The sequence below is a fragment of the Crinia signifera genome, chromosome 1 (assembly GCF_055691185.1).
Source record: "Crinia signifera chromosome 1, ASM5569118v1, whole genome shotgun sequence".
NCBI lineage: Eukaryota > Metazoa > Chordata > Amphibia > Anura > Myobatrachidae > Crinia > Crinia signifera.
The window spans coordinates 323,927,220-323,951,338 of NC_139217.1; the positions used below are offsets into that span (position 1 = coordinate 323,927,220).

At 42.4% G+C, this 24,119-nt stretch overlaps 1 protein-coding gene across 2 annotated transcripts in view; it reads left to right on the forward strand.

Annotated features, from left to right (window-relative positions):
* Positions 1-24,119, forward strand: part of RABGGTA (Rab geranylgeranyltransferase subunit alpha) — a 69,932-nt gene that overhangs the window by 42,967 nt on the left and 2,846 nt on the right. For both annotated transcript variants that reach the window (XM_083187812.1, XM_083187821.1), the window contains 3 exons: positions 1,837-1,953; positions 2,034-2,147; positions 20,206-20,293. In XM_083187812.1, coding sequence (XP_083043938.1) covers positions 1,837-1,953; positions 2,034-2,147; positions 20,206-20,293 — 319 coding nt within the window. The remainder of the gene's footprint in view (positions 1-1,836; positions 1,954-2,033; positions 2,148-20,205; positions 20,294-24,119) is intronic.

Consider the following 24,119-nt stretch of genomic DNA (forward strand, 5'->3'; position numbering starts at 1 on the left):
GATATCTGATGTTTAAGTGTCAATCCACCATCTAGTACCACGCCAAGACTCCGCACATGATCAGAGTTTTGTAATTCTGAACCCCCAAGTGTCAGTTCAGTTGGGTGGCTGTGCTGCAGTCTTGTCCTTTGATGTTGAGGTCCAAACATAAGGACCTCTGTTTTATCATGATTCAGTCTCAGCCAATTGGCACTCATCCATTCCTGGAGCTCAGCTAGACAGCCATTTAGGGTTGCTATTGGGTTCTCAGTGCCCGGAGCAAAGGACAAGTACAGCTGTGTGTCATCTGCATAGCAGTGGTAGACCAGGCCATGGCGCCTAATTATTTCACCCAGTGGCAGCATGTACACTGCAAATGATGATGCGAAAGTATGCAAAAGCTGTGGGAGGTTGCCTTGTGTTTAAGTATACCCACTGCAGGCTCTGTGATGCGCTGCTGCATTGAAGGATACTCCATTGGCAGCATTGGATCAACTGCAGGACCATTGGACATCAGAGTCACCTTCAGGTTACTCATTATGTCCAGTGTAATCCTGCTGCAAAAGACAGTCATTCTGCCTTGAAAGACATGCACACTGGCCTTGGAACACTCCTGTGTTGTTCATCACTCCCCACCTCACAAGTGGCTTCAGCCTGTGGTGTCCAAATCGGATGCAGTTAATATCCCGGCGGTCGGAATCCCGGCGTTCAGAATCCCGACGCCGGAATCCCGACCGCTGAAATGCCGACACATTCTCCCTCCTCGGGTGTCCACGACACCCCTGGAGGGAGAATAAATTAGTGTGCCGAGCGCAGCGAGGCACCGGTCCCGCTTCGTGGCGAGCGCAGCGAGCCCGCAAGGGGGGGCGATCCACGTCCCCCCCTTGTCGGCATTTCGGCTGTCGGGATCCCGGCGTCGGGATTCTGAACGCCGGGATCCCGACCGCCGGGATTCAATACTGAATCCTCCAAATCACTGTTGCATTGGGCCTTATTCTAGTTCACTCTTTCTGACAAAAATCTTTCTTAGATGGACAAAACCTTGTGCACTGCAGGGGGCAGATGTAAAATGTGCAGATAGAATTAGATTTGGGTGAGTTATTTTGTTTCTGTGCAGGGTAAATACTGGCTGCTTTATTTTTACACTGCAATATAGATCTCACTTTGAAGTAAAACCCCACCCAAATCTAATTCTCTCTGCACAAGTAACATCTGCCCCCCTGCAGTGCACATGGTTTTGTCCATCTAAGAAGGATTTTGTCAGAAAGCGTGAACTAGAATAAGGCCCATTGTCACAGAACGAGATGTGCACAACCTCAGGTCTGTAACCATCAATGTGTGATAACAGCGAGTTAACATATATCTCTGTATCGGGACTTAAACTCCATCATCTGAAGACGGAAACCACCTGCAGAGGTTTGGGAGAGAATGGTGCCCCTATTCACTATTATTAACACTGCAGTTATTTCATATATATCATGAAACTCATCATTGCACAACCATTTATGTATATTAATATGAAATATGAAAAACTGTCCTTTTTAGTTTGTCAATCATATAACTATATATTCCTATGGTATTCTTATGGTAGATATTAATAAGCTGGGCTCCATTCTGATGGCTTATAGTAATAAGCACGCAGAGTAAGCACACAAGCTACAGTTCATAGAGGCCAGTGCAATGTACAGTGGGTGTTGCAGTTGGCTAATGAGGAGACCAGAAACCAGAGTCTTCGCAATACAGTGTAAGGATCGGTGGATAATGAAATAACAAGACCAAATAATACCACTTACTGCACTTTTAGAGGGAAGCATCGCAAAGTGCATGGCCAAATGGTGATTCTCATTCTCTTTACAGCTGGTGGACCAGATGCGTTCTGGTTACTATGATGACTTGCGCAGCAAGTTCCAGATAGAAAATGGCATATTGAAGATGGAATATGCGGATATAAATGTAGTCAATCTTTCAAATAAGGTAAGCTGTGGAAACACCCTTCTATACGCATGGATGGATTATTTATTGTCGGTATCTAAACTATCTCATTCTGCTCTCAGGGGCTGACGCGACTATACCACCTCGACCATCTGGTCATGGTTAGTCATATGTGTCTCTCAAATAATCAGCTCCGCTCCCTTCCGAGTGACTTGTCCATGTTGCGGTATATTGAGGTACGTTGAGTATATTCAGGTATGGAGTAGTATATATTATGATGCCAAAGGAAGCTATCTTGACAGGAGCATGTTGAGGAAGGTTTGTCAAGTGTGTGTGTGTGTGTGGTTGTGGGGTGGTTATGGGGGGAAGTGGAATAAAGATCATCCTCAAGGCTTGTGCTAAGTTCTAAGGCAGCAATATAACAACAAGGTAAATCACTAAAGGAAAAAATGTAATAAGCTTTAACAATAAATGATTCCCTCTTTCAGTTGTTTTCATATGTGTGGTACGAACACATATGTAATTATTAGAAGAGAGAAAGCCTTCATTTTCTGGGGGTATCCTAATATGCATTGGGAGCCTAAAACGACCATTTGACTGGTGGTGGGGTTTTTTTTAATATATTTTATCCCGCTTCACAATGTGTGTTTTTTCTAAGCCACAGCCGTGTTTTCGCTGAAATGCAGGCAAAGCAACTCTCAATAAGCCGTGGCTCATGCTGGTTTATCAGGGCTAATTAGACTTTTACCCACAATCAGAGATCGCGGGTAATAGGATATCATCCGTAGTCACATTTTCACGTTTTATTTCTCACAAAACCCAAGCCAGAACCCAAAAGTACTGACTTGAAACAAAAGTAATATGGAGACATTCCACACCAGATGCCCATATATTACCTTATTTTTTAGATATCGAATTGTGGGGCGCTGTGGCCATATATGTCAGGAAGAAAAATACTGGTATACCCTTCTAATTAGACGGTAGAACCATGCCACTATGTATCTTTATTAGCATCTGCACCCCAAAAAATATATACAGTAGCATGTGGCCTTGAACAAACATAGCTTCATGAAATTTGACCGAAAATTAAAAATACAACAGAAGTTGTTTGAATAAATATAACCCCCCCCCCCCCCCCCCCCCATAAAAAGTGATATTAGCATATTGCATTAGATTTCTGTGAACTCTCCTACAGAATTCTAATTAGCACTACAGATTGCAGTCTCCGTTATTATCAGTGGGGACTATAATCCGACCCCTATGTACTGAACTGCTTTAAGCCTATGGAGGCATGGTAGCAGGAAAGAGATCTTTTGATTCCCCTCCTGCATCTTCTGTCTGGCACTTGCTCTGATTCTGGAAATTGCACATGTGCAGTTTCGGATTCTCCAGAGGATTTTTCTACAAATGGGGTAGAATGGGGGAATTAAAATATCTCTTTCCTTCAACCATGCCTCTATAGGCTTTAAAGCAGTTTAGTACATAGGGGTCGGATTATAGTCCCCATAGGCCTGATTCAGAAAAAGCAAGCAAATAGACAATATAATGTTGCACTGCAGGTGGGGCAGATGTAATATGTGCAAAAAGCGTTAGAGATGGGTGAGGTCATGTGTTCAAACTGAAATCTAAATCACAGTGTAAATATAGAGCTGTACAGCTAGAGCGTGCTCCATCTTTGCAGGGGCTGGCAGAAGTATCGCTGGCCCCACCGTGACTTCACGTGCATACAAAGCAACCCCAAAAAATGACATTTTGTTTAATATACCAGTCTTATGTAAAGATAAAAGAATGGCAATGTGCGGTTATAAAAAATCTCAATATTTTTTTTAAGATACTCATGGCCATCCATATTAATGTGCATCTGTCATTTTATATACAGTAGCAGCCTTGCTACAGCCAGTTATCGAACAGGTTTATTAATGCTTCATCTGGCTCTCCCGAAATATAGAAGTAAGTTATCCAAGAGTTCCTGCCTGTAGATGCAATGGAAACAGACTTCTCTCCAGGTCAATTTTAGTTCCCATTAGTCCATGGATGCGTTGATGTCACCAGTGTGATTTAATTGTGTATTTTATGTTTAATTCACAATTAGGCCAACATTTACTACGATGGGAGTTCTATTTCACATGGGATGTTGCTATGGGCAACCAATCAGAATCTACTTCTTTATTTAGTACATTCTAGAATATAGGTAGTATCTGATTGGTTGCCCATAGCAACATCCTATGAGAAATAGAACTCTCATCTTCGTAAATTTTCCCCTTCGTAGAATATCTCTTCCATATACCGTGTGGACGTTGAATGTCCCTCCCTCACTGCCAGGTCCCAGTGTCCGCTGATATCGAAACGATATCGGCAGCCGCCACATTGAACCATGTGTACACTCCTTTAGTTTGCAAACAGACTCCTTCAGTAGCAATGACAAAGAAAAACCACACATCCTTCCAGTTGTCTCACTCCATGCTAAACAGAATATAGGAAAGTTATTATTATTAGTATTATTATTAACAATTGCACAGCAAATGGAAAAGGTGAATAAGATTTGCTAAATATTTTATCCAACTTTTAAAATTTTATTTTTTTATATCCCCCCCCCCCCCCCCCCCCCCCCAAAAAAATGTATTAAATGCCTCTGAGACTTGTAATACATTTGTCATGTGGGCTAGAACAGATAAATTGCTAGTATGTAGGTGTGATAGTTATTTTTAATTATTATATATTGAAGATAAAATGTAGTTTAACAACCTGGGTGTTGTTCAATTAGTAAAACTAAAAAGCAAAATCTTGTTTACCTTGTTTACCCCCCGGATGTCGGGGTAGGTTGTGCCCAGTCTTGTTAAGACTGATTGTTCACCATATTTATGTCATCTTCATCCCTTGCGGCTCATTTAGAATTTTGTTTTTCTGCACAAAGGGCCTCATTTACGAAGCAGCGACTTCTGTAAAATGGCACTGAGATCCCGGTGTGTTTTACATTGACTGCAGGATCACTGTTACGTAAATGAAGCCTTAAATCTTGTATTGGTCTCAATATAAGGAGCATCACTGTGACTACTGTAGTTCACATTCATGGTTACATGTTTCCTAGAACGGCGCCCATCATATGCCATCTCATACCACTAATTAAGGTATGCGATGGGACCCGATTTCCGGGTCCTAAGACCCGAACTGTACAATTTTAATGTCGCATCGCATGCCATTACAATGGCATGCAATGCGATTTTTAGTTGTACAGGCACCCTGATGGGTGATTTACTATGCCAACGTGGATAGTGGGGGTATGAAAAGGTCGGAGGATGCGTACCACCGCCCCTCGCAGGCTCGCTGCGTTAGCCACGCTTCGGGTTGGCGTTCATAGTGGGGGTGGCGTTAACAATGGGGGTGCATTTAACATACTAATCACCCATCAGTGTGCCTGTACAATTCAAAAATCGGGTCTGATCGCATCGCATGCCATGCGATCAAAACGATGGCATAAGATGAAAATCGTGGGTGCCGTGCTAGAAAACAAGTACCTATTCATGAAAAAGTACTGCTCTCCCAGCTGTTCTCATTATCACCTAATCTTTCACCCTCATGGTTGCTGTAACACAGCTGCAATAATACCGTAACCATTGGCCTCTTAATGTATTTGAGGATTAAAAAAAAAAAACAACTATAAGCTCTAATTGAAAAGAGAACAAATGATTTAAATCAAGGAAAAACGGTACTTGTTTCCTAGCACGGCCACAAATCTTGGCCATCGGGGGTAAATTTAGTGGCCTGCGACGCGACCGACGCGATGCCCCCGATTTTTCCATTGAAATGCATTGTAAACAGTGAAAAATCGGGTCGGTCGCGTCGTGTGCGCCTAAAAATGCTTAAATGGTCCACCCGCGATGGCCGCGATTTCCCCATAGGGAACAATGTTAAATGCCTCAATTTACCCGCGATGCCCCCGATTTCCCATAGGAAACAATGTTAAATGGGTCAATTTACCCAAATCATCATAGGTAAAAATGGTAAATGGGCCAGAAAGCCCAAAAAACCCCCCTGACCAGTGAAATGTCCCCCCAAAAGTAGTTCACGCCACCCCGCGATGAACGTGAACCCGAAGCGTGGCGAGCGCAGCGAGTCCGCGAGGGGCGGCGGTACGCGTCCTCCGACCTTTTCATACCCCCACTATCCACTAGGGCGTGGAGTGAGAATAGAATAGTGTGGCAAGCGCAGCGAGCCACCGAGCCCGAAGCGTGGGACGCGTTTACCTGTGAAGGTATCCGCGTCCCCTCGCGGGGCTCGCCACGCTTCGGGCTCGGTGGCTTGCTGCGCTCGCCACACTAGTCTATTCTCACTCCACGCCCTAGTGGATAGTAGGGGTATGAAAAGGTCGGAGGACGCGTAGCGCCGCCGCTCGCCACGCTTCGGGTTCACGTTGATCACGTGGTGGCGTAAACTACTTTTGGGGGGACATTTCAATGTTCAGGGGTGTTTTTGGCCCATTTACCATTGTTCCTATGATAATTTGGGTAAATTGAGCCATTACCCATTGTTTCCTATGGGAAATCGTGGTCATCGCGGGTAAATTAAGGCATTTAACATTGTTCTCTATGGGGAAATCGCGTCTGGCCCATCGCACCCGATTTTTTTGCGCATGCGATGCCCGCGATGGCCCCGATTTTACCCCCGATGACCGCGATTATGATCATTGTGGCCGTGCTAGGAAACAAGTACCGGAAAAACCTATAATTGCAGTTGGCAAGCAATAAAATAATGTTATCATCATAACATTTACACAAGTACATTTTACTTGTTTGTTTTTTTCTGAACTGACCGCCAGCTATCAGGTCTATAAAATCCGATAGTATGTCTTGATCTAGCTGCCAAGTAGCCAGGAATAACTGCAGATTAGCTTCTGCATTTGTAGTAGTCTTCTATGGGAGTACAGCACAGCATTGTTTAGCATGGGAGAGTTAGCTTTAGAAAATATGTTCTACAACCTCATCACAGAACTCACCCTGTAAAGTATGCATGACAAAAGTTTGAAAAGCCTGTCACTTTCTGGAGCAAAGTTCTTAGTATGAACAAACCAACCTTTATATTTGGCTTTACTCATACCAAACATTTACAGAGAAAGCTGGCTGTAAGTTTGCAGAAACAAATAGCCTCCGAATGAAGTTTGCACAACCAGATGGAAATAACTCACAAATGGAGCCCCAGATAGAGCCCCAATGAAAATGGTTCTCACTGCACCATGACATTATTTAAAAATGTTTTATTGAACCAGCAGACCCTGGCATGCATGTAGCAGCCTCCAGGTCTGTAGCTACTGCAGGGGCCCATTATCAGCAGTAATAAAGTCAAATTGTGTGGTTAAAGGAAGCATGGGTTAAAGACATTTGTATTAAAGAGTATGTATTATGGGGCATACACACGGTGCGATATGAACTACCGATTTGAGGGTCAATCCTATTGGTGCGGAAGGGTGCGAGGTGCCGTTTAAACGCTGAAAACCGCACCCAAATTAAGCCAATCTTGCACCCTTCGCTGGCCGGAATTTGCTTAAAATTGCTTTTAAGCAAATTCAGTCCGCTGTAAAGTGCGCAGTGACGTAGTGATTTGCGAGTTTCATATCATCTGCACCTAATAGGATTGACCCCTTGGACTGTATAGTCCAAATCAGAACAAACAAAGCTTGGGCTATTCGCACAGGATCCTCATCTATGAGAGGCAAAAAGGTGGACCCCCAGTTGGTACAATGACTGGAAAGATGTCAATAGTTATTGGAGGTGTGCTACCACTGGACATAAGGTATAGGAACACGTATAGAAAGAAAAGAGTATGTCCATGTGTGATGCACCTATTGAAACTCACACGAATAAAAAGTAACTTTTATTTGTCAATTTTAAGAAAGCGAAATATATAAAAAACGAGCTGATGAGCTGAGTGGCCGTCTCAGAGAGAGAGGCTACAGCAATAGGGCCATTAAATCTGCATTTAATACCACCCAAAAAGTGACAAGAGAATCACTACTGACATCTTCTAAGAAAAACACTCAACAAGATCAAAAAGTCAGATTTATTGGGACCTATTGCCAGGAGTGGCAAGACATACAGAAAATTCTAAACCAACACCTTGATATACTCAAAACGGACCCAGATCTGTCCTCCATCCTGGGTAATAGAATTGACATCAGCTGGCGCAGAAGTAAGAACCTGCGTGACATTTTAGTCCACAGCCACCTGGACAAAATCAAGGGACCAGACAAAACCACTACTGGGTCACGTAAATGTGGGACCTGTAAGGCCTGTACTTTTATGATTGCCAAAAACTCTTATCTTGATAAATTCCACTCCACCTGGAAAATCAAGGACCAGATCACCTGCAACACAGCAGGGGTTGTATACCATTTACAGTGTCCTTGTGACAAAATTTACATAGGTAAGACTATTAGACCCTTAAAAAAGCGAATTATGGAGCATGTGAACAGCATCAAAAATGCCCCAAGAGACAAGGCAGCCATGAGAACCCTAACACCAGTGGCTCGCCATTTTTACCGATATCATAATCAAGACCCCTCAGGACTCAAAGCATTCGGCATGCTAAAAGTTAACCTTGGCATTAGGAGAGGAGACCTGGACAGTGAATTGCTCAGACAAGAAACCAGACTCATATTCTTGCTAGATGCCATGTTTCCTCACGGTTTAAATGAGGAGAATAAATATACAGCATATCTTTAATTTTATCTTTCATCCATATTCTCTTATCTTACAAATTCCACTCTCATGTATAGTACCATTGCCTATGTTGCCTTACACTTATTATTATATTATAATATTTTTGCGTCTTTATTTTTTGTCCATCTACCAACAGATAGCGGACATGATAGTCTCTCCAATATCATTAATACTAATATTAGGTCATTTTCTTCATCTCAACACGTTTTGGTTTCCACACTCAGTTTGTTTTTATTTGTCACACTCACCTTTACTATTATTTCTTCACTGACCAATATCCCCACAGTGGATTATCTTTTGGATCTCACTTGAGCACCCATGATAGATGAATTGCTCTCTCTCCTTTTTTTTTTTTTTTTCTTCTGTAGTCCTTCTTTGCGATTGCAGTCAGATACACACCAAAAATATATAAAAAATATATATATATGTATATTTCTCACTTATATTCCTCTAATTATCACATCAGTCTTCCACAAAGTGGACAGACCGTTTATGATTTCACCCTGTACACCAATACCCCTCTCTCTCGTGTCACTGTCACATTTTTTGACACTTTTTGTCATATTTTATTTAATACATCTAAAGAATTCTTCCTTTCTTGACACATTATAGTGTCTCCATTTTTATTGACATATGACTATCGCAGATGAGATACGATATCACTATTAAATATATCTTTTTCTCTTTCTCATGTCCCTTTACGCTTCTTACTGATAATGATAATGGAATTATTATACAAATTTCAGTATTTTTAGTTTTTCGATGTTGTCAACAGATAATGGGAAAGATGGATACTTTATAATAAGGTGTCTCCATGAGAAACATTATTGCATTAACATGGTAACACTCTGGCACAAACATGGCAACTTTGAGAATACCATGCCCCGTCAGGCACCTGTGACTTAATCCTTTTGCCCTCTAACTGTACTTTGCGATTATTGGTACTTTCCTCCTCCCCTCCCTCTCCCTGCCGATTTGCTGATTTACTTACCCTTTAGCATTGTATGAACTATTCTGCTCCTGCCCGATGGCTGTCACAATCTGGGACATTAACTCCCACGAAGGAATCTCTGATTAGACGGGCACCACACAAAAACAGCGTGTAGCTGAACAATACAGCGACATTGATCCGCAGCATAACATTACGCATACGTTACCTGGATATGATCTGCGGCTATTTCAGCAATATTCTGGGAGACAGCAGAGGATAAGATTTGACAATAGTCAATCACTCCCGGAGGCTGCCACGCCCCATAGCCAATCAGATCTGTCCCACTATGACAGACTCAAACTCATAGGACGCAGCAACCTTCAATCACATTACGCCCACCCCAGGGAGGGTATTTAACAGCCTCAGTTTGGCCAGACGGGTTGGCCTTGAAAAAGCTGTTTGCGAAGCGTGCGCCGGCTAGCGGTGTCGCTCTCTGATCTTAAAATTTACTAGGATGCATTTTGATTGATGTACTTTTCTTACAGGAACCCCTATTAGAGGCGCACTGACAGACAGTGTGAGGACAGCCTCACGCGTGTTATAGAACAGTGGCAGCAACCTCTTTGAATTATCAGACACTAGCTCACAGAGAAGATAGTGTGGGAATTGCCTTCCACCCCTCTGACATTTATTACTTGTCCTTGGGGCATTATAACACTTCCATTACCCGCACTTAGGGTTTTTTGGAATACTTCCTCCACACAGTTTGGAGACAGTGTTATCTGTATGCGAGCAACCCCGTATAGTGTACCTGCTAATTGAGGTGGTTTGTACTATCTGCCACGTTAGTTTCATATATGGTGCACATGTGACATTTATCTATTTATTTTTACCACCAAAAACCGACCCTGTACCGATTACAGTACTTTCACAGTACGCAGGATAAAACGTATTTGATGTGTATGTGAAATTTAACTGTATTTGTCTACTAATAAACTACTGACACAAAGTGTCGACATCACACCTACTGTGTCCACAAACACCTGATCACTGGACTAACCATACTTTACTGAGATAAAATTTGACTCATCTCTATGAGTGGTCACCATAACACTATTATCACTGGTCTCCACACTATTCCCGTTTTTTCGGGTAATTTAAGAGACTGAGAAAGTTATGTTAATTTTCTATGACCACCGCATGTGTTCTGAGTTAATCACTATCAGTGACTGGTTACACCCTAGGCTGTCAGTCCAAAACCAGGCTTACCAGTGACAGACACATACTGATTTAGCACGCTGTGATAATCATCCACCTGTCTGTTGTTGCTTGGAAGTCGACAACCCTGAAAGTGACGACCTTTTCTGTCGACATTTTAATATTACTAAAAACCGACCCTGTACCGATTTGACTACCCTCACGGGAGGCAGGATAACACGTGTTTTTTGTTTTTTTGTATATGTCAATTATTTGTCTGCAACTAAACTACAGACACTAAGTGTCGACATTACACCAACTGTGTCCACAAGATCTGATCACTAGACCAATTACACTCCGCAGAGATGAAATTTGACTCATCTGTATGAGCGGTCGCCATAACATTAATACCAGTCTCCACACTATTCCCTTTTCTTGGGTAATGGAGAGACTTAGTAATTTCTGTTAACTTTCTGTGGCCACCAAAGGTGTCTTGAGTTAATTTGCATTATCGACAATTTACACCTCAAACTGTCATTCCAAACTAGGCCTTATGATGACAGGCGCACACTGATTCAGCGCACTGTGATAATCACTAGCCTGATTATATTTGTTTGGAAGTCGACATCCAAAAAACTCGACACAGTTATCACCAGGCTGTCACCCCCAACTAGGCCTATAGGTGACAAGCACCCGCATATTTATTGCGCAGGATTAAATCACCAGCCTATATATTTGTTGGAGAAGGGACATACCCTAGGTGATGACATTTGCGTCGACGCATACTAGGACCAGGAATTGTGGTACACAGTTATTTCCCCCAACTAGGCGTATACATGACAGGCGCTCATTGACACAGTGCACTGTGATAATTGCCAGCCTATATTTGTGTTTGGGAGGAGAAATCCTATAACGACGACACCTGTGTCGATAGACGTCAGGAATACATATTGTGTTCAACAGCAGCCCAGGTAGACCTTCATGCACCATTTATTCACACTGCCTGTCCAACAATACGTTCTATTTTGATCTTGTATCGTCATTTAGTGCGCCTCTATTTAGGGATTGTGGCCAACCATTCAGTGATACAACACTGTGATATTACATTACACTATAAAAATATTATGGCCCTCCATTTCTGTATTTGAATTTAAGGTAGATTTATACCGCCCATAGGATCAGAGAGCCACCGTTTTTTAACACAGAGTGTATTTGTTGTATGTGTTTTTTTATATATTTCGCTTTCTTAAAATTGACAAATAAAAGTTACTTTTTATTCGTGTGAGTTTCAATAGGTGCATCACACATGGACATACTCTTTTCTTTCTATACGTGTTCCTATACCTTATGTCCAGTGGTAGCACACCTCCAATAACTATTGACATCTTTCCAGTCATTGTACCAACTGGGGGTCCACCTTTTTGCCTCTCATAGATGAGGATCCTGTGCGAATAGCCCAAGCTTTGTTTGTTCCAATTTGTTTGTGAAGTTACTTCACTTTCCTCACTATTCAGCACGGATATTATATTCATACGAGTTCATTACTATAAACTTCTAGATTTGTTTCATCCTTAACAACCCGTGTTTTCCAAACTGAGGTTCCCTATATTGGGATACCATACTTTAATCATGCTTAACCCAGAGATACCCATGAATGCTGCTCCCCAATTTAGCCTGAGTAATGAACTGGACCTCAGACAAGCCACGTTCAGACAGAATCGAGAAACTATGCTAGAAAGAGATCTGTCCCACTTTAACACACGACAAGAGGACTGGATGAATGATCTCCAACAGCTCAAAATGATCTTAATGAAACAAACTAAGACATTTTGGAATAAAATGACCTTTGAGAGCTACATAAAACAAAAAGTGACACCCAGAGGCCTGAGACCCAGGGTTTTCCCTTCATTTGAGCTGGCCACACCAGCCCTTAAAAATGAATGGGAAAGAGCCCTGACCAACTGTTCCTTCGAACTCATTAATATCCTGGTCAAACATGATGAGACAGTTTTGAATCAATATACCACCGATATAGCAACTCTCAGCAACAAATTAAAACCCTTTGAAGGCCTAGAAAAATTTCAAAAAACATTCATGAAATTTAAAAGTGAGATTGACAATCTAGAGAAAGAGGTCATTAGTAGAAAGAAAGGGAAAATGCAGAGAGATGTTCATGACTTTCAACATGATCAGGTATACAAATGGAATTATAATAGGAACAGACCTACATCTACCAACTCAGCCCAATATAGTAGCTCGGAACTTGAGTCCTCAGGTAATGAATCAGGACAGGATGGGCCTATCCCCAGCACCTCACAGAGGAATTTTTTAGGGGCCAGCCCAGGTTTCATCAGAGAAACCCTTGGAAGAGACATGGCAGGACAAGGAGGGGGCAGAAGAAAAAAGCGAGAAGTGAGGGATTGGAGGGAGGATCACAGGGAACGGCGGAGGTACCGCAAGTAGAAGAGTCACTTAAAATCATTAATCTCACTACCCACATTCTTACCCAACCACAATTAACAGTATTACAAAAAGGCTTATCCTTTTCTCCATCAGAATCTTTTGATAGATTCACCTATGAAAAAGATGTACATTTGTTTGCACGTAAACTACTACTAAAAAAGTTTTATTGCAAAAAGGATAGGGATGGAGAATTTGGAACCACCACAGCCTCTCTTGGGGCACATGATCCCACCAATCTGGGACCCATTTTCAATCTGTGGTACACTGAGGAGGAAAGACAGGCTGTACTAGCATTGGAAGAACTCCAGCATGACAACGGGAGTGATAGTATTGAGGAAGAAACATCTGGGGAAACTAGCACTCTGTTTTCCCAACCCAAGAAAAAGTCAACCTTTTACCCAGACTTCTCCATATGTCCTGTAGTAAAAACATTTGTTGATGTTGTAAGTAAAGATTTAGACCAACTACAGAGGGACAAGTGCCAGTACCAATTTAAGAGCAACCTCAGCCGAGATGAGCTGAAGGCTATACAAGAAATTAAAAACTGGAAGGACACCATTGTCAAACCCTCTGACAAAGGGGGGAATGTGGTACTTTGGTCGAGGGACCTCTATGTGAGAGAACTGGAAAAACAACTTCAGGATGGTACCTGTTACAAAAGATTGACTTTTAACCCCACAGAGGACTTCCTCAATTCATACTCCAAAATGCTAGATACAGCATACAAAAATGGTGTGATCACCAAAAATCAATACCAATTTCTTTTGGTTAAAACGGTACGCATCCCTACCTTGTACCTCCTCCCCAAGGTACATAAAAACGAACATACCCCACCTGGAAGACCCATTGTCTCTGGCATAGGAGGTCTGACTGAGAAGGCAAGCGAGTTTGTCGACTTTCACCTACGACAATATGTAGTCACTTTGCCCTCCTATGTCAGAGACACTATGGATGTCCTCAAAAAGATACAAGATGTAGTTTTGGATTCCAATGCTTGGCTTATAACGTGCGACGTAGAAAGCCTCTACACTAGTATCCCTCACCAACAGGGCATCCATGCAGCACGATATTTTCTTAGCATGGACAGAGAAAATGATTTACATGAGATTATCATCTCACTTCTACGATTCGTGCTGGAACGAAATTATTTCGTTTGTAATGAGGCCTTCTACCTCCAGGTGCGGGGGACCGCTATGGGGAGTACGTGTGCTCCCACATACGCGAACCTGTACCTGGGGTGGTGGGAACGGGAGGTGGTGTTTCAGGAGTCCCATGAACTATATACCAACCACATATTATTGTGGTTGAGATATATAGACGACCTACTTATCATCTGGGAAGGGGATGCGGACCTGTTTGTTACCTTTATTGATATTCTCAACACCAATAATTTCAACCTCCGCCTCACCTACGAAATGAGCCAGGAAGGGGTAAACTACTTGGATTTACGCCTGAACATAGAGGAAGATGGGACCATCTCCTCCGATATGTACAGGAAAAAGACGGCCACCAATTCCTTATTACATTTTGGAAGTGCACACTTTCCTCCTGTAATTAAAGGGCTGCCGAAAGGGGAGTTCTTACGAACCAAACGTAACTGTTCACAGGCCCATACCTTCGCCAAACGAGCTGATGAGCTGAGTGGCCGTCTCAGAGAGAGAGGCTACAGCAATAGGGCCATTAAATCTGCATTTAATACCACCCAAAAAGTGACAAGAGAATCACTACTGACATCTTCTAAGAAAAACACTCAACAAGATCAAAAAGTCAGATTTATTGGGACCTATTGCCAGGAGTGGCAAGACATACAGAAAATTCTAAACCAACACCTTGATATACTCAAAACGGACCCAGATCTGTCCTCCATCCTGGGTAATAGAATTGACATCAGCTGGCGCAGAAGTAAGAACCTGCGTGACATTTTAGTCCACAGCCACCTGGACAAAATCAAGGGACCAGACAAAACCACTACTGGGTCACGTAAATGTGGGACCTGTAAGGCCTGTACTTTTATGATTGCCAAAAACTCTTATCTTGATAAATTCCACTCCACCTGGAAAATCAAGGACCAGATCACCTGCAACACAGCAGGGGTTGTATACCATTTACAGTGTCCTTGTGACAAAATTTACATAGGTAAGACTATTAGACCCTTAAAAAAGCGAATTATGGAGCATGTGAACAGCATCAAAAATGCCCCAAGAGACAAGGCAGCCATGAGAACCCTAACACCAGTGGCTCGCCATTTTTACCGATATCATAATCAAGACCCCTCAGGACTCAAAGCATTCGGCATGCTAAAAGTTAACCTTGGCATTAGGAGAGGAGACCTGGACAGTGAATTGCTCAGACAAGAAACCAGACTCATATTCTTGCTAGATGCCATGTTTCCTCACGGTTTAAATGAGGAGAATAAATATACAGCATATCTTTAATTTTATCTTTCATCCATATTCTCTTATCTTACAAATTCCACTCTCATGTATAGTACCATTGCCTATGTTGCCTTACACTTATTATTATATTATAATATTTTTGCGTCTTTATTTTTTGTCCATCTACCAACAGATAGCGGACATGATAGTCTCTCCAATATCATTAATACTAATATTAGGTCATTTTCTTCATCTCAACACGTTTTGGTTTCCACACTCAGTTTGTTTTTATTTGTCACACTCACCTTTACTATTATTTCTTCACTGACCAATATCCCCACAGTGGATTATCTTTTGGATCTCACTTGAGCACCCATGATAGATGAATTGCTCTCTCTCCTTTTTTTTTTTTTTTTCTTCTGTAGTCCTTCTTTGCGATTGCAGTCAGATACACACCAAAAATATATAAAAAATATATATATATGTATATTTCTCACTTATATTCCTCTAATTATCACATCAGTCTTCCACAAAGTGGACAGACCGTTTATGATTTCACCCTGTACACCAATACCCCTCTCTCTCGTGTCACTGTCACATTTTTTGACACTTTTTGTCATATTTTATTTAATACATCTAAAGAATTCTTCCTTTCTTGACACATTATAGTGTCTCCATTTTTATTGACATATGACTATCGCAGATGAGATACGATATCACTATTAAATATATCTTTTTCTCTTTCTCATGTCCCTTTACGCTTCTTACTGATAATGATAATGGAATTATTATACAAATTTCAGTATTTTTAGTTTTTCGATGTTGTCAACAGATAATGGGAAAGATGGATACTTTATAATAAGGTGTCTCCATGAGAAACATTATTGCATTAACATGGTAACACTCTGGCACAAACATGGCAACTTTGAGAATACCATGCCCCGTCAGGCACCTGTGACTTAATCCTTTTGCCCTCTAACTGTACTTTGCGATTATTGGTACTTTCCTCCTCCCCTCCCTCTCCCTGCCGATTTGCTGATTTACTTACCCTTTAGCATTGTATGAACTATTCTGCTCCTGCCCGATGGCTGTCACAATCTGGGACATTAACTCCCACGAAGGAATCTCTGATTAGACGGGCACCACACAAAAACAGCGTGTAGCTGAACAATACAGCGACATTGATCCGCAGCATAACATTACGCATACGTTACCTGGATATGATCTGCGGCTATTTCAGCAATATTCTGGGAGACAGCAGAGGATAAGATTTGACAATAGTCAATCACTCCCGGAGGCTGCCACGCCCCATAGCCAATCAGATCTGTCCCACTATGACAGACTCAAACTCATAGGACGCAGCAACCTTCAATCACATTACGCCCACCCCAGGGAGGGTATTTAACAGCCTCAGTTTGGCCAGACGGGTTGGCCTTGAAAAAGCTGTTTGCGAAGCGTGCGCCGGCTAGCGGTGTCGCTCTCTGATCTTAAAATTTACTAGGATGCATTTTGATTGATGTACTTTTCTTACAGGAACCCCTATTAGAGGCGCACTGACAGACAGTGTGAGGACAGCCTCACGCGTGTTATAGAACAGTGGCAGCAACCTCTTTGAATTATCAGACACTAGCTCACAGAGAAGATAGTGTGGGAATTGCCTTCCACCCCTCTGACATTTATTACTTGTCCTTGGGGCATTATAACACTTCCATTACCCGCACTTAGGGTTTTTTGGAATACTTCCTCCACACAGTTTGGAGACAGTGTTATCTGTATGCGAGCAACCCCGTATAGTGTACCTGCTAATTGAGGTGGTTTGTACTATCTGCCACGTTAGTTTCATATATGGTGCACATGTGACATTTATCTATTTATTTTTACCACCAAAAACCGACCCTGTACCGATTACAGTACTTTCACAGTACGCAGGATAAAACGTATTTGATGTGTATGTGAAATTTAACTGTATTTGTCTACTAATAAACTACTGACACAAAGTGTCGACATCACACCTACTGTGTCCACAAACACCTGATCACTGGACTAACCATACTTTACTGAGATAAAATTTGACTCATCTCTATGAGTGGTCACCATAACACTATTATCACTGGTCTCCACACTATTCCCGTTTTTTCGGGTAATTTAAGAGACTGAGAAAGTTATGTTAATTTTCTATGACCACCGCATGTGTTCTGAGTTAATCACTATCAGTGACTGGTTACACCCTAGGCTGTCAGTCCAAAACCAGGCTTACCAGTGACAGACACATACTGATTTAGCACGCTGTGATAATCATCCACCTGTCTGTTGTTGCTTGGAAGTCGACAACCCTGAAAGTGACGACCTTTTCTGTCGACATTTTAATATTACTAAAAACCGACCCTGTACCGATTTGACTACCCTCACGGGAGGCAGGATAACACGTGTTTTTTGTTTTTTTGTATATGTCAATTATTTGTCTGCAACTAAACTACAGACACTAAGTGTCGACATTACACCAACTGTGTCCACAAGATCTGATCACTAGACCAATTACACTCCGCAGAGATGAAATTTGACTCATCTGTATGAGCGGTCGCCATAACATTAATACCAGTCTCCACACTATTCCCTTTTCTTGGGTAATGGAGAGACTTAGTAATTTCTGTTAACTTTCTGTGGCCACCAAAGGTGTCTTGAGTTAATTTGCATTATCGACAATTTACACCTCAAACTGTCATTCCAAACTAGGCCTTATGATGACAGGCGCACACTGATTCAGCGCACTGTGATAATCACTAGCCTGATTATATTTGTTTGGAAGTCGACATCCAAAAAACTCGACACAGTTATCACCAGGCTGTCACCCCCAACTAGGCCTATAGGTGACAAGCACCCGCATATTTATTGCGCAGGATTAAATCACCAGCCTATATATTTGTTGGAGAAGGGACATACCCTAGGTGATGACATTTGCGTCGACGCATACTAGGACCAGGAATTGTGGTACACAGTTATTTCCCCCAACTAGGCGTATACATGACAGGCGCTCATTGACACAGTGCACTGTGATAATTGCCAGCCTATATTTGTGTTTGGGAGGAGAAATCCTATAACGACGACACCTGTGTCGATAGACGTCAGGAATACATATTGTGTTCAACAGCAGCCCAGGTAGACCTTCATGCACCATTTATTCACACTGCCTGTCCAACAATACGTTCTATTTTGATCTTGTATCGTCATTTAGTGCGCCTCTATTTAGGGATTGTGGCCAACCATTCAGTGATACAACACTGTGATATTACATTACACTATAAAAATATTATGGCCCTCCATTTCTGTATTTGAATTTAAGGTAGATTTATACCGCCCATAGGATCAGAGAGCCACCGTTTTTTAACACAGAGTGTATTTGTTGTATGTGTTTTTTTATATATTTCGCTTTCTTAAAATTGACAAATAAAAGTTACTTTTTATTCGTGTGAGTTTCAATAGGTGCATCACATATAGTCCAAATCAGTAGAATACATAGTACATACTGACTGTGTGAATGCAGCTTGCAATGCTGATGTGCTTCCTTATGGGGTCGGTATCCCAATAAAAAATAGACTCTGCAGGCAGCACGATTTTAAATAAAAAGTGTACAACAGCCAATATTGTACATAGCCAATACCGTACATAGGGCCTCATACAGACTAATCAGGCTGCTAATATTTGGAGCCCTGTGATCCAGGTAATCACCTCCAAGCCAGAGTGAAATCATGACCCTTGCAAGCCTGCGATATGTTTAACAGGGCTTGCAAAGTTAGCTGGATCAGCGAATAGCTGCAAATCCAAGGCGCTCACCATGGAATGATTTTTACAGTGTATGCGTAGCCCAGAACTTACTCGGCAGCTGCGAGAGAAACAAGCTGATCGGAGCCGGAACTGACATCACACGCCGTTCCCTAAAATGCCTGGGCATGCCTACGTTTTTTCTGCCACTCCCAGAAAACAGCTGGTTATCACCTTCAAACACTGGCTTACTGCCAATCAACTTGCGTATGGCCAGCGATAAAAAAAACTTAGCAGGATGACCTCGCACATGCGTACTATGGGCCGTACTCATGCACAGTTTAGCCATAATAGATTGGCCTGCAAATTCGCAGCTGTGCGATCAGGTCTGAATTGTGCCCATAGTCAAAATTGCAGTGTGTATAGTCAATGTTATGGGCTCCAAAGAGTTCAAAGGAAATAGTACATAGTCAGAATCAGCCTAAGCCAAAAGTGCACCGTGCATATGCAGCTTGAAGCCTGGTGCATACTACACAATCTGTGTACCCAGCAATATTGGTACAGGCAAGGCTGATGGAGGGCATCATTGACCACCCGCAGGAGCGGACGTGCATGCCGATATTTAGAATACACACCAAGCAATATCTTAAACAATATCACTCATAAGGTGGGAAGTGAGCGATATTGTTTAAATATAATTTAGTGTGTATGGCTCTTGTTCCATGTCAATGTAGTACACTGAGACTGGAGTATGATGAGCTATGAAATGGGGCTGTGTAGGAGTAAGGAGACATTCAGTAGGCAATAGCAATATTGTAATGTTTAGCATTATTGTTTCTACATGATTTTTTTTTAGGTACTTGAAGTGGATAATAACAACATTTCACATCTGAGTGGCCTATGGAACTTACCACGGCTTGAGGAGTTATCTCTACAGTGTAATAGTATCCTTTTATGTTTACCATCTGTGTCATATGCAAACGGGATACGGTCATTAGGTCTACACCAACTAGCTTGACAGGTCATTAGGCAACACAAGCATTAGGTTGACATGGGCTAGGTCGACAGTCAAAAGGTCGACATGGGGCTTTTCACTGTTTTTTGAGCCGACATGCCCTACCATCCACTAGGGAGGGTGGGAGAATAACATAGTGTGCCGAGCACAGCAAGTGATGCGAGGGGATGTGGTGCACCTCAAACTGTGTCCATGTCAACTGTGTCGACATTCGAAAAAAAACTGAAAAACCCCATGTCGCCCTTTTGACTGTCGATCGAATGCTTTTGTCGACCTAATGTCCTGTCGACCTAGACCCATGTCGACCATGCTGCCTGTCTACCTAGTGGTGGCGACCAAATGCTTGTCGACCTAGTTGGTGTAGACCTAACAACCCACGCAAACCATGCACATTTCTTACCATGAAAATGAAGCCGCACTCTCTAGTCCCGATGCTGTAAATTAGTTAAGCATTTGTTCTAATGTTCTAAGAAACTCTTGCGATTTAACTAAAGGGTTTCTAGACTTAAACGTTAAAACGAATACAGCTCCCATATTTCAACCGAACTTGACATGTTAGCCTATTACGGCTTTATTTAGATTTACTGTGTATCTGCCATTAATGCTGCTTTCAGACCGCATAACTGGCTTTGACCCTGTATTTGAAAACATTTCCAAAAACAGGTCTGCCAGGTAAAACCCCTTTCACACCGCATCTCTTAAACGGTATATTACCGTTTAAGTGCCGTTTTTTGACACTGGCAACGGTTAAAAATCTGCAAAATACCGGTTTTTAAGTGTGGTCTGAAAGGGGGCATACGAGTCACTTTAGGCAAGAGAGGCTAAGGGGGGTATTCAATCTCATTTTTTTCACCTCGTGTAGTCGAGTTTTTTATGGTTACGTTTTGCTCGACAGAAATATTTTTTCCTGCAAGCCGTGATCTCGCCAATTCAAAGTGTCAATCCTCGAAGTCTCCTCCTGTCGACGTTTGGAATGCCCATAACTCGCAACATTGTATAAACTTGCCTTTGCGCCATGTCTGCGCCTATAAATAGGCTTATAACTTGTGTTCCCTCGTAGTACTTGCTGGTCTCCTGCTCCAAGGCTCTGGCCATCCGTGCTGCACAAACTCAGCAGCTCCTGCCGATTCAGCCGGGTACATACAGTCAACAATTGTAATCGACCCATTCACAGATGATTCATAGAAGGAGTAGTATAGAAGTATAGTGAATTCACTAATCATATAAAAAAACAAGCAGAAAAAACACATGTACTTCAACATGCAAACACAGCCGTTCTCATAACGATAACAGCATTTGATGCATGTGCTGTGTATAGTGCAGGAACAGTAGACACCTTCTATAAAAAAAAAAGCTAATGCAATACAATATTCGGTACTTGTGTATTTTGGCGGCGCGCATCGCATACCATAACACATACGATGGTATGCGATGCGACGCGATATCGTACGATAGTGCACGATGGCATACAATTTTGAAATTGTATGCCATTGTACATGGCATACGATGCCATACGATGCGATGCGATTAAACATTGTATAAGCACCCTAATGGGTGCTTATACAATGTTAAGCACCCAAATGGGTGCTTACAATGTTAAAGGCACCCCCACGCCACCCCCCACTATAAACGTGAACCCGAAGCGTGGCGAGCGCAGCGAGCCCGCGAGGGGCGGCAGTACGCGTCCTACGACCTTTTCATACCCCCACTATCCACGTCGGCGTGGAGTTGAGAATAGAATAGTGTGGCGAGCGCAGCGAGCCACCGAGCCCGAAGCGTGGCGAGGGGACGCGGATACCTTCACAGGTAAACGCGTCCCCTCGCGGGCTTCACAGGTAAACGCGTCGCCACGGACACCTGTGAAGCCCGCGAGGGGACGCGTATAACTGTGAAGGTATCCGCGTCCCCTCGCGGGGCTCGCCACGCTTCGGGCTCGGTGGCTCGCTGCGCTCGCCACACTATTCTATTCTCAACTCCACGCCGACGTGGATAGTGGGGGTATGAAAAGGTCGTAGGACGCGTACCGCTGCGCTCGCCACGCTTCGGGTTCACGTTTATAGTGGGGGGTGGCGTGGGGGTGCATTTAACATTGTAAGCACCCATTTGGGTGCTCAAAAGCACCCTTTAGGGTGCTTATACGATTTTTGGTCGTATAGGGGGTCAAAATCGCGTCGCATCGCATCGCATGCCATCGGGTGCATGGCATGCGATGCGATGCGATCTGTTCGTCGTACGACGGACATCGGGGGCGCCGCCAAAATACACAAGTACCCAATATTCTTCTTGAAAAGTGTGCTTCTGCACCATATTTGTTGCTAGAAAATATGCACGCAGCATTTGCAATAGACATGCTGACAACACCGCTGCTGTTATGTCCTTCGCAAAACAAGTTATAATAATGGCCATAGTAGCAAAATATGTATGAGGAGTAACAGATGGAAACCTCAAACAATTTCACAATAAAATACAAACATCACGCCTCAAGATGGAGGCGCGCAAAACACCCAGAATAATTGCCTAAAGTGTGTCGAGAAATACATACATACCTGATCATTGAATAGGGTGCGTGTCAAATCGAGTAAAAAAAAGGGTCCAAAGAGCTCGGCTACTCGAGATCACATAATCTCGACAGGCGAGCAAAACGAAATAAAAAATAAAAAAACCAGCGCAGAAAAAAACCCAAGGATTGAATATCCGAGATGCAAAAAAACCCTAAATTCTCAGGTGAACTCCATGAAACGCTCGACGGAGACCGAGCTCGACAGACATTGAATACCCCCTAAAGCTGGCCAATTTGTTTGAGTTTGTCTACTTTCCCCCAATTTTGATGGATAGGGCCAAAAAATAAGGGGGAAAGTGGGCAAATCTGATGTGTTCGACATCTGATCCGATCTTATCCTATGAAACAGGCAGCCACACGGGGAATGGGATCACATGCAATTATATTGCATGCAAAAATGACTGTGTGTATTATGTATATGTATATATGTAAGGGGCGAAACGTGTTGGGTATCTTCTGCTGTTTCCAAGTGTCTGAGATGTCTCAATTAAATTTATAAAGATCTGGAATAACTGCTACCACTGTGTGGAAAAATACTTTTTAATAAACATTTCAAATTATATGGACTTTTTACTGTATGCTAGAGTGAAATTACCTAAGGCTTGATTGATCTAATTGTGGTGATCAAAAATAGGGGCGCCAACTCACAATTGCTTGACCTGAAGAAAAGACCGCACAGGTCTTGAAACGTTGTCGCTGCACTGATTAATATGCTGTAAATATTGCTTAATACACCAGCACCTTATTGCAAACCCGTTGGGAGTGCCGCCTGTTTCTTATCCATTGCTTTAATAAGGTTCTGGGTGAGAGTCTGCTATATATCTACCTCCGTTGGAAGGCACCGCGGTTCATTATCCTCATTATCCTGAGTGCCAATCTCCGTCTCACTGTATATATATATATATATATATATATATATATATATATATATATATATATATATATATATATATATATATACAAACACAGGGAGCCCAGCACTCACTACAACAAACTGACTCACCTTAACATTCAAATAATCAATAAATAAATAATGGGGTTTTAGTTCATGAATTGATCAATGCATTTAAGCTTGCAGCCCATCGCCAAGGGACCCCATTTCACTGCAAGTCCTACACTAACAACTGTTTTTCTTGAGAACCTGGCACCTGCTTACACATCATAGCTAAAATGAACATGTGTTTTTTTTTTTTTT